Raw genomic sequence first — 18,038 nt, 5'->3', positions numbered from 1 at the left:
TCGTACATATCGCACACATTTGTGACCGTGGATCACAAAACCAGTCACAAGTAGCACGGGTATATTTGTGGCAATAGCCCATTGTATGAGTCAAAATTATTGATTATTTTATGCCAAAAATCATTTGGATATTAAGTAAAGATCATGTTCCATGAAGATATTTTGTAAATTTCCTACTGTAAATATATAAAACATTTATTTTTGTGAGTGAATAAAGCACAATCAAGAACATAAATGGACAACCTTAAAGGCAATTTTCTCAATGTTTCGATTTTTTTGCACCCTCAGATTCTAGTTTTTCAAATAGTTGTATCTCAGCCAAATATTGTCCTATCCTAATAAACCATACATCAATGGAAAGCATATTTATTTATAAGTTAAAAAAATTGACCCATGTGACTGGTTTTGTGGTCCAGATTCACATTTGTGGCAAATGGCGGCTTTCATTTAAAGTCCCCCTTTAGTCAATAATTTTATCCCTTAAAACTCATCTTTGATCACCAAAATTACTTAATTATTTAAAAGTTTTTTCCTTGAAAATTACTATTTATGCCTTAAAATTACTTGAATTTAACTCTACACCCTTGCTTTAATTATTATATGTAAATTAGCCCCGCCTCCACTCACTCACACCAGCTCAGAGATCCACTCGTTGACGATCACACGTTGACGTGATTGGTTACAAGGTAGTTTGTGATGTCAGAAACACCAGCGATTTCAAACCACGTTTTTGTTTCACTGCAGTTTTAGGGAGAAAATACTTAGCAATGGTGCTGACTTATGAATTTGCACATGGTTTGTCTTAAAGCATATTAAAAACACCGCATAGACACATAAACAATATTAAAAGCTTGATCACCACATGGGGACTTATGTTTAAATTAGTTTGCCACAAATTAGTTTAAAAGTAGCATTCTCCCTTTTTTTTTAGAAACAAGATACACGTCATTACAATGCATGGGGGAAATGCAGATAAAGTGATTTAACTATTATCCTCAGTGCTTGCACGTTCTTCAGTGCTTGGACATCTCCTTTCTAAGAATGTCATAATTAGGGTCTATATGCCAACCTGCATAATACGCCAACATTCCGCCGTCAGCTAATTACACAGCATCTCGCACTGTTATCGGTGTGGTTAGACTATGATTTGACTTATAGCTAACTTGAACGTTCACACCCTGTCAAACCAAGGGAAACTTGAGCACATGGCTATTTTTGTGCTCGGCAGAACATGTCCTTTCGCTAAATGCTGTTTCAGAGCCCTCAGAGAAAAAGGTTATGTGAGGCCATTTGTTCGTTAGGGGTGAGGGTGGGAAGAGGACGACAAAGAGAGGGAAAGAGCCAGCATAAAGACTCATTCACAAGTCGATGAAGGCTGACTTGTGTTATAGTTACTGTAAGAACCACTTCTTCTGGAAGCATTTTACAAACTCTGTGGCTCATTTTTATCATATCATGCCTAGTAAAGACATGTACACTACTGGTCAAAAGTTTGGAATAATTAAGTTTTTTTATATTTTGTTTAAGAAGTCTCTTATGCTCACAAAGGCTGCATTTATTTGAATCAAAAATACAGTAAAAATTGCTTTATTGTGAAATCATTTTACAACTGTTTTCTTTTTAAATACATTTAAAAAAATATAATATATTCTTGTGCTGGCAAAGCTGAATTTTCAGCAGCCCTTACTCCAATTATTCCTAAACAATCATTATTATGCCCTATCTATCTGAGACACCAACACAGTGTTAATGAATGATTTAGCTTTTCTATTCCATTACGGATAGCCTGCGTTGTATGACTAGTCATCAACACGTCATGGGGGTACAATGAGTGATGCTTTGTTCCATTTTGTTCCATTTTGTGTCATGATAATGGATAACCCTGCCGTGTCCTTGCCCCTCAGGCCCAATAGACATGAGTTACAAGCCTAGACAACCACAATGACTCACCAGCACTCAAAACACCACCTCAGGAACCCCACCAGATTGTGTGCTCATATACACCAGGGAGTTTTCTACTACAACTATGTTGATTTAAAGTCATCTCATGCACAATTTTCCTTGTCAGTATTGTTGTTTTATTTCAAATAAAAAAATGCATTTGCTTGAGAAACATTTTGAGCAAAATGATGTAAGATATTAAGATATAAATACTGAATAGGGCAAATTAGTGTGAGAACGCAATCCCATAAAAGATGGGAGTGGAAAGTTCTGCGGGTGAACGACACGCAAATTAAAAAACAGACGCAGCCGGATCATTTCCATAAAGACCAACGCAATCTACCAAGAGCAGCGCAAATTAGCGTCTGGTTTAAGACATGCTTTTTTTTGGATGTTACATTTGGCGCAAATACCAGTAAATTGACTAGCGCAAACCTTAGTAAATCAGCTTCCATGATTCATTTAAATACTCTCCTCTCATAAAAACTCCTACAAATGCATATGTAGGTCCGACGCAAAAATAACTGTGTCCTCGCCTTTTTAGCGCTGTATTTTCACTGCGTTTCTTAAGTAAATCCTGACAGTAGACAGTAGTAAATCTGGCCCTAAGACTTGTATGCAGAGAATATGACTACGTCCGCTCCTAAGTCGTGTGTCCACCAAAGCGTTTTTTCCAGAGGCTAGTGTATTTTCCAATTGTTTTCAATGGGAGCGCCACGTTTTTTAAAATGGCAGCAGCATGATGAGGCGCTGAGCGTCTATTTCAAACTGAGTGCTGAATACTTAGCATTTTTTATCCGGTTGCAGAGAGTTGAAGAATGTTTAACTTTGGGTAAAACGCAGCAATCATCACTGTCACTTTTTACCAAGCCATCCAATCACAGTGGAGGAGGGGCGGGACAAATAACACACCGACCAACCGTCACATCCTGCTTGTGCAACGATTACAAACGGCAACAACAAGACCATATATCCATCCAAAACTAGTGCCAGAGCAAGTACATTACATTGTGTTGACATTTTTATATTCAGAAACAATTTGCAAAATCAGATACTAACAGTCCCGTATCATAGCACATATAGGGCCAGATTTCATAAACAAGGCAAATTAGCATGAGCGCAATCCCAAAAAAGCGCAGATGGGAGTGGAAATTTCTGCATGTGATCTACTGATGATCCACTGACAAATTAAAGAACACAGACACAGCCGGATCATTTCCATAAAGACCAACGCAATCTACCAAGAGCAGCGCAAATTAGCTCGTCTTTTTTCAGAGGTAAAAATGACTTGAGGAAGTTTGTGGCTTCTCACAGTCACATGAAACTCAAGTGTAGTTTCAAGTCCACATTTATGATTGTGTGTGACTAAGGGTCAGACTTGATTATTTGTCACGACTTTCTTGCAACACTCGTCTTACAATCTGTTGACATTTAGAAATGTCTTGTTGGCTCTGGATATTGATTTCCCATTTCACCACAGCGACTGAATAAAGACTGTAAATACTCTCTTACCTTGAGGTTTAGCAGTGAGAACCTCCCTACTGATTGACACCTTCCCAATGACATCATCTCGGCTGTGAACAGAACAGTTTTTGAGACTGTGGGTTTCTACTGAGCAGACATAAGGGTCTCACTTTATATTAGGTGTCTTAAACTACTATGTACTAACATTTAAATTAATAATTTGATAAAGTGTACTTATTGTGTACATACATGTACATGTTTTTTAAATTGTACTTATATTTTTAAAACGTCATTACAGCTTAATTTCTGTAATAACATCTATAATTACACAGCAATTAACCCACCCATCAATACCACCAAACCTGTCTCTAACCTTAGCCAGCAAGTAATACTTGTAATACTTGTAGTATTAGTAAGACTAATAGCAGCAAGTGTTTTGCAATACCACATGAACACAGAAGAAATGTCACACGTTGTACCTAATCTTTTTTTTAAAATGTAAGTACATAGTAGTTAATGACACCCAATATAAAGTGTGATTGTCTTACATGAATCACAGTTATAATGCTGTAACAATTTATCATGTTAATTATGTCAGTAGTTGAAGGTGAAGTGGAAAATAATTAGTTTTCTACATTTTATGAAGATAATACCCATGCAAAAGTCACTTAAATGATGCTAGCGTGTTGTGGGAGGATCCAAGTGTCAAGCGGTGTGTCCCAAATCACATACTAAGTAGGTACTACATTTGAATTTGAATTTACTTCGCAACCATTAAAAAGTACATTCTATACAGTATACTCTGAATAGTGTGAATGAAATTTTGGCAAGGGTGACTTACAGTGCAACAACAGTATTCATTTCATTAGCTTGTGCATTCCCATTTCCATTTTTGTGGTTGAGCTACAGTCGCCATGTCGGACTGCTCAAACAGCCATAGCAATGTTTTGAAAGCGACACTTAACGAAGGAAGTCAACCTTAACGAATGAGTTTGCTCATGGATGATTCTGCACATCAAACTTTAACAGGAAAAAAGTATTTTAACAAAAAAATGTCACACACTTCACCTTCAACCATGTCTTATGTAGGTTAAGTAGTAGTATGTAGGTTCAGACCTGAGAGAGTCCTCATCCAGCACATAAAAAGACACTGTCCGAAAGTAGGGAGAAAGATGGACAGTGTATTCTTCGCCCCAAAACGGAGACAGTATCTTCCATATCGTTGCTGTCCTGAGAGATAGATTAAAAAATAAATGTGAAAAGTTGTAAATGAAAAAAAAAAAAAAAAAAAAAAACCTACAAAGTAGCTAAATATGGAAGCTTGTTTCCGCCACAAAATAAAAAAATAAAAAGGTAATTGCGACTTTTTATCTCACAATTGCGAGTTTACATCTCGCAATTCTGACTTTATTTCTCAGAATTGCGAGATATAAAGTCAGAATTGCGTGAAATAAAGTCAGAATTGCGAGATATAAAGTTGCAAATTGCGTCTTATAAAGTCAGAATTCTGACTTTTTTTCTCGCAATTGCGACTTTATATCACACAATTCTGACTTTATATCTCAGAATTCTGACTTTATATCTCAGAATTCTGACTTTATATCACGCAATTGCGAGATATAAAGTCAGAATTGCATGATATAAAGTCGCAATTGCGTGTTATAAAGTCAGAATTGTGAGATATAAACTATTCTAAGGTAAAAAAAAAAAGTCCGTCTTTTTTTTTTCCCCTTAGAATTGGACTTTATATCTCACAATTCTGAGAAAAGATGTCAGAATTGCGAGATATAAACTCGCAATTATGTGTTATAAAGTCAGAATTGCGTGATACAAAGTCAGAATTCTGAGATATAAAGTCAGAATTGCGTGATATAAAGTCGCAATTGCGAGAAAAAAAGTCAGAATTCTGACTTTATAAGACGCAATTGCGACTTTATATCTCGCAATTCTGACTTTATATCTCAGAATTCTGACTTTATTTCACGCAATTCTGACTTTATATCTCGCAATTCTGAGAAATAAAGTCAGAATTGCGAGATGTAAACTCGCAATTGTGAGATAAAAAGTCGCAATTATCTTTTATTTATTTTTATTTTGTGGCGGAAACAAGCTTCCATAGCTAAATTCATCCTGGTATGCCGATAAATGGCAAATTTAATCCTGTGACATTTTGGACATCAAATGTGTTACTCGGTCAGTACAAGACAATTTAATTGTTGAGTCTGAAAAAGAATATATTTGTAAAGTCGCAATTGTGTGTTTTAAAGTCAGAATTGCGTGATATAAAGTTGAAAAAAAAAGTTTCTTTAGTTATAAAAATAAATATATATATTTTACTTTTTTAGTTTATAACACGCAATTGTGAGCTTATATCATGGAATTCTGACTTTGTATCTCGCAATTCTGAGAAATAAAGTCCGAATTGCGAGATGTAAACTCAAAGTTGCAATTATCTTTTAAAATGTTTTATTCTGTGGTGTAGACAAGCGTCCCTAGTTTTCTGTCATTGAATTAAAGCTGAAATAAGATAAAATATAAATATTAGATGCATTTTTTTTACTTAAGAAATAAAAATTAGACTGAAATAAAAATAAATTAAAGCTAAATAGAAAAAATAAAAACAATTTTTTTTTTAACAAACTTAGTAAAATTAAAAGGAAAACTGAACATTTAAAAATAAAAAGTAAATTCAAAATATTAATAAACACTATAATACTACTAAAATCACCCTGGTCGAACTAACATACGTCATCTTGAAATAAATGGGATGTCTGGCAAAGACCCCTATAATGGTATAAAAAAAATCTCTGGAGAATAGGCAAAAAGAATAGAAAAAGACATTGATTTCTATTTAAACATTAACAAAACCAGACAGCAGTTTTTCTTTAACTGCAGTGATCGACAGCTGGTTTGTTTACAAATGTCAATACCAAATCTGAAATTCTAAGCAAAGATTAGCATTTTGTCAATCGTCTAATGCAAGTGTGCTTTGTATATCACATTGTCAATCAACAGACTCACAAGGCTTATTTACTGCGTTAGCATAAAGCTAGCCTGACGAAACAAACATCAGACTACGATGCATACTCAACATTTATTTACCTTCAGATTTGGTATACCAGGGAAAAAATGTGACTTATTGACCAAAGAAATCATTGTGGCTCAGAGAACAGTCAGTAACATTCACAGTTAAACCTTTCAGTTGGCTGGAAAAGTTATTTTTATAGGCCCTGGAAATAAAGTGAGTCACAAAAGAGGCGCTAGAGTGAATAACAAATAAAAGAATATAATAAACTTTATAAGTTCAGTTATAAAATTCCAGTGTTTCCACTTCTCTCACTGTGGGAGTGGTTTCTACTGTTTTGGTGCATATAAAATGGATTTTCATTTCATTTTCATAGAGCACCAGGAATCAATATGCCCACACTGTACTGTACTCAAACTCAGATCAGAGGAGAGGTTTGTTTAGTATGACCTTTATATTGCTGCCAAGTGTGGAGGTACAACCACACAGCAATCTATGGTGCAGGAGGGATTTCAATTATGTGGCACAAATTAAATTAGTTCTGCTTCACGGAAAATTTCATTTCTAATCTGTTCAGTTTATGATAATTTACTTATTATAGGCTGTATAGCAACACAGACCAATATTAGATCACCGAACACTTGTGCTCCGATCGAAATGTGCAAGGAAAAAAAAATCATACCTACCGAATTATCGCCTCATTATCGATTTTCACGATGCAGTATGGATCACTGCTTCCAGTTCTGCAAATGAAATGAACAATAATGTTATTGCATACTGGCAAAAACTCAATAGTTATTAATCTCATGATCACACATGATTGGTTTATGCAATCAATCATTTTAATTGCATGTTAAAAATGATGCTGTTGCTCTCTCAGATCGGCAACGAGGCTTATTTAAATCTATAAAGATAAAATTTATAGCTTGCAAGGATAAATGAAAAATGTATCTTCACATCATATTCTTTTATTCATAAGGTTTTGATTATGACCCAGAAGGATTTTATGGCCTTATTCCATAAAAGAATCCACAAAGAATCTTCCTGATGTGCTGGAGCTTTGAAGAAACTTATATGAAAGAATTGTATTAATCTTTCACTTCAAATAACCTTTATCAATCCAACCATGAGATCAATGAGATTCCAGAGGGAAGTCATTTATGGGGTAAATGACAAGACTGTCCAAGATAAATACCGGTAAATAAATATATATATTTAAATCTTGTTTAAATCATGTGCCAAATTAATGTATTATATATTATATATTAATAATAATAATATAATAATAACTTATATATTATTATGAACACTCTTTTTTATTTTATTTTTATAAATATCATGACATTTTAAAACCTGAACAAACTTTGTCCTAAAAGGATCATAAAAATGACATCATATTTTAAGAGACTTATTGACACTGACACAATCATAAGACAAAATTCTTGTCGCTGATGTCATTTCCTGTTTTCTTGTGTGTTTCTTCCTGTCTTTTTCTCCACATAACTTTGTTGGTCAGGCAACATGACTTTGATTTGCCATTAAAAAGAAATATTTCGAATATTTGAACAAAACTGCTTCAATGCTTATATTTTTTCTAAGAAGTAATAATAAAAAAATTGTGCCAGATTCCTTGCAGCTCATTTCCTAACTTCATCCTGTACACGCCAATTAAGGACATTTCTATGGGATGAAAGGGAAATGCTAACACACGGCTTTCTCCGGGTATTATAAACTCCTCCTCATAAATTACACACTTTAGATTTAAATTACAGGTACAATCATATCTTCCTGTTCTTTGTCCAAAAACAACAAAAAATACTATTTTGTGCGTAAATACCATTTCCAATATTTTAAAATGAGAGAACTTCCATTTTCATTCTGACATTCCCTGTCTGATAGGTGAACGTTTGTTCGTTGCAGGCTGTCTCAGATGAGCTGTGAATTGACATAGAGCATTTGTAGAGATGTCTGCTGTCACTGTGAGGATATTGAAATTCCTCTGTGGAGGTAATGACTGCTCTGGGCAACTTTGGAGAGCTGTATGAGTATTTGAGTGTGTGTGTGCGGAGAGAGGAGAATGAGTGCATCGTGCGGTGATTCATCTTCGCCTGTTGTTATCAGTGTAATAGGGAAACCTGTGGCTGTCAGAATCAGGTGCTACATCAAACAGCACTGAGACTTGGCAGTTAAACCACATACTATCATCCTCATGCCACCTGCAGGAAGAGGATAGAGATGATGACAAAAGAAGGAAGAGGAGAGATTCCTCTCTCGTTCTCGCTGCTTCTCTTATCTTCTGGAACCATGATGTTCTGTTTGGGGACTGAGAGACCCCAGAGTCATTTTACTAGTTAAACACATACTTGAAATTGAAAGTTGTCATGAAATGAAAATTCAACTATCTATTTTGTAAATGCATGTTATAGATGTTATTCTGAATTATTCACCCAAGTAAAAAAAACAAAACAAAAAAAAAACATAAAATAACAGAAAAGGTACAGGCAGCTTATTACCCGGGGCATTATCCTGTAATTATCGGTAACCCTAAAACACAACGCAATGAAGTTCAAAATTCAAAATAAAGGTAAAAAATGATGTCAAATTAATACAGTACATGCCCTATGTTTACGGATTTTCTTGTGTGTGTATATTTTGTTCTTTATTTGTTTTTGACCTTGTAATGATTTCACAGCAGTCAACGATCCAATCAATTACCGAAAAAATCAAGCACTGCCTACATTCTTCTTGTTCGAGAAGCCGTTTCACTCGGATATACATCAAAATAGGGATAAAGAGACTATCGCAACTTCCATTTCATGTCGACTTTAAACTTCAAACTACAAGGTCCGTTTTAACGTGACTTTAAAAATCAGGCTGTTACTTCTTGACTTTGTGATGATAATATTACCGCAATTAATCATGCACTTTCATAAAAAAGACATTTTCAACCATCTTAAAAACATCCCAGCAAGCAATAGCCGTCATTTCACCGCCTAAGTTAACTATATAGTCTGGCTATGAGTAACCCACTTCTAGCCAAAATAACCTTGAATTTACTGTAGTTACATGTCGTTTTTGCCAAAATAACTTGCGAGATATATGATATTCCATCATGTAGGCAAAATAAACAGTGATTACAAGGTGTTTGGTTTAATTTCTTCACTCATTTCATTTCTTTATCTAATTGATGACTAGTCTATTCCTGGGCTATGGTTTAGACATCTATTACATTTTCACTGACAGCCCAAATTTTGCCTTGTTTTAGCCTAGACGTCTGGGCTGTGTTTGGACGGCTATTAGACGACTTTTAAATGCAAAATTGCTTGCTGGGATAGTAGCCTACTTATAGTGTAAGATGCTGAAAAACATAACGCAGTGGCCACTAAGGGTGTGTTTGTTCACACTTTTTTGTTCACGGGACCAAAAAAAGAAAACAATAAATTTAGTCCTGGTTTGCTTAGTATTCACACAGTCATTTTTAAAGGGGTGGTATAATGCCCTTTTCACAATATGTAAAATAAGTCTTTGATCTCCACAGAGTGTGTATGTGAAGTTTTAGCTCAAAATACCCCACAGATATTTTTATAGCATGTTAAAGTTGTCACTTTTTGAGTGTGAGCAAAAACGCACCATTTTTGTGTGTGTCCCTTTAAATGCAAATGAGCTGCTGCTCCCGGCACAAGGGGCGGAGCTTCAATCCCCCCCTCACACAGACATGCAGATTAGAACTATGCTATTCTATACCTTTATGAATTCTATTGAGAAACCATGAGAAAAAGGTGAATAAAGTCAATGTTCAGAAATTATTATTTTTTGAACTATGCTGTATAGCTGTGTTTTGCGGTGTGTTTGTTGTCAAACTTAAAAATGTATTTATTTATAATGATTAAAAATGCCATTATTTTAAATGAAAAAGTTAATAATTGTATTTTATTGAGAAAATATTTTAGTTTGTCTTGTATATTGTTTTGATTAGATCAGTCATGTTACAATGTGCCCCTCACATGTTACAACATGCTCCACCAATGGGGAATGTTGTCACAGTTCACTTCCATTCTTTTGTGGTAAATCAAGAAAAAAGCATACACTGTATTAATAAAACAAAACCCCATAATTGTACTAGACGTGTGAAATTAATGCGGGAAAAAATAAATACTCAATCTGAACCCTAAGTAGGTTTACACAAACTGAGAAAGTCAAAAAGTGTTAGGTTGTGCCCCGCTCTTCCCTACATATGATGGTATTTTTACCAGCTGAGAGCTCACGAAGAGCTTATAAAATATGTAAAGTGTAAAGTCTAAACAGTGGCAGGAATTCCTCTGTTACACACACAAATGAAGATCTGCTGCAAGGTGACGGCGTTTCCGACGCCTGTACTGAACTGTAATAGGCAACGCAGCTCCTATGACGGGATAAACCAGGTATGCTTGAGCATTCGGTCCTTTTAGGGTCCCATCTTGTGACATCACGTCCTGTTTTTGGTTTGCTGCATGTGTACATGGAAATATTCTGTATAATCATGTAATTCATTTGATTTGAATTTTTAATTGATTGATTACACACACATCTTTGGTATCTCTGGGATCTAAGACCTAACAACATTAAAGTCATCTCAAGAGAACACGAGAACACAAATACATGAATCTGGCTTGACAGAGTCCAGGCCCGTGTTACAACGGAAGCTCATAACAAGCTTTACTTTCATCTGTCTGCATGCTCTACACTTGGACCAGTGGGTTCATTTGTTATTCTGGTTCAGACTATCATCTCTTGTTGGATCACACAACCATGTCAATTGTACAGTTTATCTGTAACTGACTAATACTGAGCCTCATTCTGAACACAAATGTAACTGCCAATTGAAATCTGAGAAGCTACAAGAATAAAATGAATTATGCTCTCAGATTACAACTAGGCTTAGGGCTGCACCATTATCCAAAATACAATCAAAATCACGATATGACATAGCCTACATAACAAAGGCATGTCCAAAACTTATTGTGAACCACGGGCTGTTTCGGCCGAAAAAGGCTTGATAGTTTAACGTTTGAAAATGAAGAAATTAAGACAGCTATAAATATTAGCATTGTAATATAGAGTTGAACTATAGAAAATATTATTGTTGTTGTTGTTATCTTATTTTTCTTAAATTTAAAATTTTTATCTTAGCGTGAAATATTTTAATATTAATTTCTTACTTTGTTTAATATTTGTTTTAGTAATAATAATAATAACAGCAACAACAACAAAAATACTCATTATTATACTCATGTTAATACATATTATATTGTGCAGCCATACAAACATGCACAGCAAACCTGGAGCGTTTTATCGCATTTTAAATCACAAATGCAATTTTTATCAAAGTAATTATAATTTTTTAGCCCTAAAAATGCCTATATATTCAAAATCGATTGCAGATATACTACTTTAAAAATAAGGTGGCTAGGTTAGGGTTAGGTGGTTGCCAGGGTGTTTTTATGTGATTCATATGTTGTAATGGATGGTTGTTATGGTGTTGCTAGGGTAATATCAAACAATGCAGGGTTAAGGGTTTAGAAAAAAAAAACAATGATTACTGACAACTGGAACATGTATGTTCTGTTTTGGTTTCGTTTTCATTCTGTTCCCTGTTTTACTTGGACCGAGTTCTGTTCCCTAGGTGGTTTCCTTGGTTGTTAATTAATCCTGGTTAAAGGAGCACAGGGGTAAAAGGCGCCTTTGATTTTATTTTCCTCGAAACCACTAGATGGCACAAAAACTTGCCGCAGCACTTTCCAAAACATCCGCTTTTCAAGATGCACGTGAAAATTTGCCTGATCCTTGATGTGATCATGGGCAGCAGTGCAAAGCTGATTTTACAAGTCTCCTTGTAAACAACAAAAACGCGAATCTCTGAAGACGATGGCGTCGTGCACATGCGTAGTACGTGTTCAATCTAAAGTGTTTCATCGCCATCTAAAGGCCTGGCAACAGAATACATCGCTTTGGCCATTTTCGCATATCGTATCATTTTGACAATGGTGTCGTCGGTAAGTGGAAAACTCAAAGGAAAAACTTCTCCGTTCAAGCATATCATGCCGTGTAAACGTACCCTTAGTTTCCTCAGTTCTTTGTTCTCGTTTGTGTTAGTCATGGTTGTATAATCTTTCTCCAGAGTTTTCCTGTGCCGTTGGATTTAATTATTAAAGACTGTTTGTTTTTTTTAATCTTGATCTTCGTGCGCTTCATTGTAGCCACACACTCCTGACAGCAACAATATCAACAATATCTGATTGTACTTTCTATTTATAATGATCTTGTAATTAAAAGTCCAAATCAATGAACATTTATCTTACAAAACAAGTGCTCATATTCCCTTTTCCCAGGTGCTGATTACTCACCAGCTGCTTGATTATAATTAGCATATCTTAAACAGTCCAAAATCTGCTAATCTTTCCAGAGCCTTGCAATCATTTAAAGAAAGGTTCATGCTATTTACTAAAGCTCAGTCAGGGCATGTGTACATAAAGAGGGATGGGTTTGTGGAGAACGTGTACAATCTCTCAATCTCGCACAGCGTCAATACAAACACTCCACGTAACATCTGCTCCGACAGTTCTGCCCACCGACTAGTTCACTAGTAATTTAATTTAATCTTACAAGGAAGTGAAATCAGTAACTCAGGAAAAGAAGGGCAGCGAATCACATTTTCATTGCATTGACATGACCACACTATTGAAATGTTAATGCAGATGACCTTATTAGCCAATAAAGTAATTTCCTCACAGAATGTGGGAGAACTGTCCTTTCCACAAATAGAAGCATATGATCTGTCGTCATCTGGACTGTTGTGGTCAGAATCATAGACATGTGAGTTTCCAACCTCATACCAGACAAACAACTGCCAAATGAATTCACAATGGAATGCTGCCAATTTCAAACAGGGAACCAATTAACGAGCTTAATTCATTTATTCTGCTCATTAATGGTTTGAAAAGAGTGTGTATACAGCAGTTTGCTTCCAAAATAACTATATATATATATATATATATATATAGAGAGAGAGAGAGAGAGAGAGAGAGAGAGAGAGAGAGAGAGAGAGAGAGAGAGAGAGAATTATGAGTGTAAAATATTAGAATGTGATTGATGAATCAGATGATGTGGTTGATACACCGATGAGTAATATCTAATAATAATATTGATTGAGAGAGAAATGCACTATATGTTTCTGTTATAGTGTAATTCCCTTTACGGTGAGCATCAGTAACACATTAAAACAGCTTTTTAAATTTCATTCATTTAAACCAAAACCATCATTTAGATATTTATATCACACATATTTATATGATAAATGCTCATTCATGGTAATGCAGAACATGTTATCATTTTATAGGCTACAGTATGCACTTTCATTGATTTGTTTCAAATATAGCATAGGATATTTATGTTTATTAAAATGCCAGAACTGTTCTTTAAAAATCCCTAAATCCTAATACGTTTCATTGGGGAAAAAAAAGTGTAATGCAAAATTATTTTTTTCTTGCTTTTTTAAACTGAAATGCTCTCTAATAAGGTAGGCTATCTGTGAATTTATTATATGCTGTATCTGTCAAATCCCACATACTGCTTTCAGTAGGCTATATCATCATGTACACTTGTCTTCCCACATATTTCTGTGTAAATCATAGTATAATTTCCACATAGTTAAGTCATCAACACTTACATGTCCTTGATTGGCAGGTTCTTTCCTTCCACAATCCTGATGAATAGTGTGCTTCGTTTAGCCATGCTGTCATTCAGTGACTATATCACGCGCCGTCACTTCTTATTCCATCAATAACACGCATGCTTATAAGCATTGCAGAAATGATAATGTGCGTTCTATCTATAAAGCTTCTCATAGGTAAAGCCTGTGCTGAGAAGCGGCACCTCCGTTCAGTCCAGCGGTCGTCTACACAATCCACGCGTTACACACAGGCGGGTTTGATCTCTGGGGGTTGTTTGTATGGAGGAGGAGTGACTGACTGACTGACTAGAACAAACACTAGAAGAGAGACGGTTTGGCAGACGCGACGCGACAAAACTACAACGCTCCTTTTAGAATTATCGCAACTGATTTTAAAGTACGCGACTGTAAGCGGCTTTGTTGAATATTGTACTTTTGTTGTGTCACGTCAAGTGGAGACGAGGTGTGGCGCGACGCGACGGGTAAATTGAATTCTCCGTGTGAGGGAAAGAGGCGTCATTCTCAACCTCGAGAGAAAGAGATACCTGAGATAAGCAAACAATTGTCTTGGTAGACTATTCGATACTAAACGCATGAAAAACTAATAGGGTCACACTTTTTATTCCATGTTTTGAAAGTCAATATTTGTTTAGTCGTGTCTTAAAGGCTTGGCAACTAAAAGCTGTTAAACATTAAAGCGTGTGTGCAGGGCCGGTTCTAGACATTTGGAGGCCCTAGGCAAAATTCATGTTGGAGGCCCCCCACCCCCAATAAAAAAACACTTGAAACAAATATGATTCCTAACCTTTTTATTTATACAACATTTAATTTTAAATTTAGTATATTTTTACTTACACAGTACATAAGTTTGGACACATTACTATTTTTAATGTTTTTGAAAGAAGTCTCTTATGCTCATCAAGCCTGGATTTATTTGATCAAAAATACAGAAAAATAATATAGTGAAATATTATTACAATTTAAAATAATGGTTTTCTATTTTACTATACTTTAAAATATATTTCTGTGATGCAAAGCTGAATTTAGTGTCACGTGATCCTTCAGAAAACTTTATAATATTCTGATTTATTATCAAATGTTAGAAATGGTGCTTAATATTTATTTTATAACATGTGATACTTTTTTTCAGGATTTTTTGATTATTAAAAAGTTGTTTTAAAAAAGTCTTCACTATCACTTTTATATATTTAACACATCCTTGCTGAATATTCCTGTTTTTCTGTATTTTTGATCCAATAAATGCAGGCTTGAAGAGCATAATAGGAAACTTCTTTCAGAAACATTAAAAATAGTAATGGGTCCAGACTTTTTACTGGTAGCCTACTACATCAAACTTTATCTAAGGTAATCTCTTTTTTGTTTAATGAAGATGTTATTGTTCTTCTTGTTATTTTGCTGTTTTATTCAGTTTATTCACAGTTCCAGAATAGCACTTCAGTAGATGAACATGAACGTGCTTTTATAAATGTTTTCATAGCTACGTTATGGGCAGGATGTTTCCCTCCCATTTAATCAATATTGACTGCAGATATTGTCATATTATTAATATCAGTAATATGATATTATGTATTGCATTGCTACCTTAAATATGCTATACACAAACCAAGTGGAAGAGAAAGATACGATCGCTACTGAGCAGAAAAAAAATTCTAAACTAATATTCGTATAGGCTAGGATGTCAGGGTATTATCTAATCATCAGCATCAGAATATAGAAGATAGACCCATAGATATGAGATCTTTTATTTGAAACATTTAAAAATGTTGCAGTGTGTTGGTTTTTTAACTTTGAATACAAACGTCTTGTCTTTTACTTTTGTAGCTTTTTTATTAGTCAGCTCCCAACGCGATGTTATTCATTGTACGCGCAAATTCAAAGCGTCGCGTCTGGGCACGTTAATGACGCTCGCGCTCTTTTAAACTCGTAGACTAACAAAGCGATGAATTATTTTTCCAGAAATGACGCTGATCTACAGTAGCCCACAAGTTTATATTTAAAATACATTGCAATCACTCCAAAATCGATGACCTGCATTACGAAATGTGCTTCTTTGCGTGCCTATTTAGGCTTTTGCTTCGCACTCGCAGCACCTGATGGATGCGTTCGTTGACCGCCCCTGACCGCCGCTGACGTCCCCTCGGACTTAACTGGCTGGCGCCTCGCGTTAATGTGATATAATGTAACAGTCTATGGTTTAGATAAACATCGTCACTATTTTTAGTTATTTAATAAATTTTGAAATAAATTGTAGATAGGACATTTGAACATTTATTTATTTATTTTTTTTTTTTTTTTGTCCCTCTGTCTGGGCCCCATCCCGCCAATCGGGCCCTAGGCACGTGCCTAGTTTGCCTTTGCGTTAATCCGGCTCTGCGTGTGTGTGTGTGTGTGGGGGGGGGGGGGGGTCCTATAAATTCAGCTCTATTTAATTCAATTATAATATTCCATTAAATAAAAATAGATTAAAATACACATTTGATAATAATAAATTATTAAATTAAATAAAAAAATGTATTGTAATAGTACACAGTATATTATTAGAAAAAAACTTAATAAATTACTTATTTTCCAAATAATCTTATATACATACTTATTTTTCACTTTATAAATTGGATCTTATACATACATTTGATCTGCCTTTTAACTTTTAAAGGGTACCTCGCATGAGAATGACCAAATATATGGGGGTCTGTGGCATAAAAGATTGAAAACCCCTGGTTTAGGATAAAATATACAGTTAATTGAACACACATGATACTATATGGGATAAGTTTTCACAATGTTTTAATAAATAATTATTGGTTAATTTAAGGTGTCTTTGTTACACTGTAATTATACATTTAGGTATTGAGTAATATAAGTAACTGCATGTACTCACTTAAGGGTTAGGATTAGGGTTTGCACATGAAATTATAAAAATGACAACCTGTCCCGACTTGACATTTACAGTCCACTAGATTTCCATTCCTTTTCTTGTTGACAATTCTCTGTATGTATGTGCGTGTGGCTTTATTGTGCTCACTAAATAAAGGTATGATGATAATGGAGGGCAGAATTCAGAAAAAAAGCTCCAATTTTGAAATGGATGTAAATCAACATGTAAAACCACTGCCAACAAAAACACTCATTGCGACTTCTTTGCTTATAATCGTGCATTTAAATATTTGAGGACAGCTGTCCACTTCTCTTTCATTTTTCTAAATATCTGTCTGGTGTTGCTTTTTACTGGGGAACACGCCTGCATGGAAATGGCTTTTTTCTAACGATTCAATGTTATTTTGTGTGAAAACGCAGTATCAAAAACATTCAAAAAATAATAATTTAAAAAAGGGGTGATTCAGAATAGCCGAGAGCTGCAGTATGACAGTGTACTTCCTTTTTCACCGAGGACTTTTACCTCTGCACAGACTGATAAGCTCATGATGTATAACCAAATAACCCCAGTCTGTTATAATAATGGGAAGAGACTCCACACTTACTGAAATGACTCACATAAAAATATGAAAGAAAATATCTCTCTAAGCTCACCAGTCGTAATTGTTTTTGAAAATTGAAAGCCTCGCTGAATGCATGCAGTTGAATAAACAAGGTTAAAAAAAGACTCCTTGATTATGGTCTTTGATGGAAACGGACTCTCACATAATGTCAGCCGAATGCACTAACAGATTCTGATTTAGGCTACACAAGTGCTGTCAACGTCCGAAAAAGATCAAGAAGTGTGCCTTTATCATGGAAAAAGGAAGATGATTCACTGTCCAGTCACAACAGAGTTTCTTTCCAGACAGACAAATTGACCACCTCCACTATTTATGAAAGGGAAGTTCATGCAATTGGAATCTTGATTCTAAAACATTCTCAGGAAAAATGCCAATGCTGTTT

General features: G+C 35.0%; 1 protein-coding gene across 1 annotated transcript in view; it reads right to left on the bottom strand.

The window, feature by feature from the left end:
- rasa4 (RAS p21 protein activator 4) overlaps nucleotides 1-14,363 on the bottom strand; it is a 58,078-nt gene extending 43,715 nt beyond the window's left edge. The window contains exons 1-4 of the mRNA XM_081366906.1: nucleotides 14,136-14,363; nucleotides 7,117-7,173; nucleotides 4,522-4,635; nucleotides 3,454-3,515 (exon numbers count right to left, since the gene is read on the bottom strand). Coding sequence (XP_081223032.1) covers nucleotides 3,454-3,515; nucleotides 4,522-4,635; nucleotides 7,117-7,173; nucleotides 14,136-14,200 — 298 coding nt within the window. The 5' untranslated portion in view covers nucleotides 14,201-14,363. The remainder of the gene's footprint in view (nucleotides 1-3,453; nucleotides 3,516-4,521; nucleotides 4,636-7,116; nucleotides 7,174-14,135) is intronic.
- Nucleotides 14,364-18,038: the final 3,675 nt, after the last annotated feature.

This window comes from Scardinius erythrophthalmus, assembly GCF_964197995.2.
Source record: "Scardinius erythrophthalmus genome assembly, chromosome: 5".
NCBI lineage: Eukaryota > Metazoa > Chordata > Actinopteri > Cypriniformes > Leuciscidae > Scardinius > Scardinius erythrophthalmus.
The sequence above is the reverse complement of the archived record's forward strand: the minus strand, read 5'-3'. Positions and strand labels throughout refer to the sequence as shown.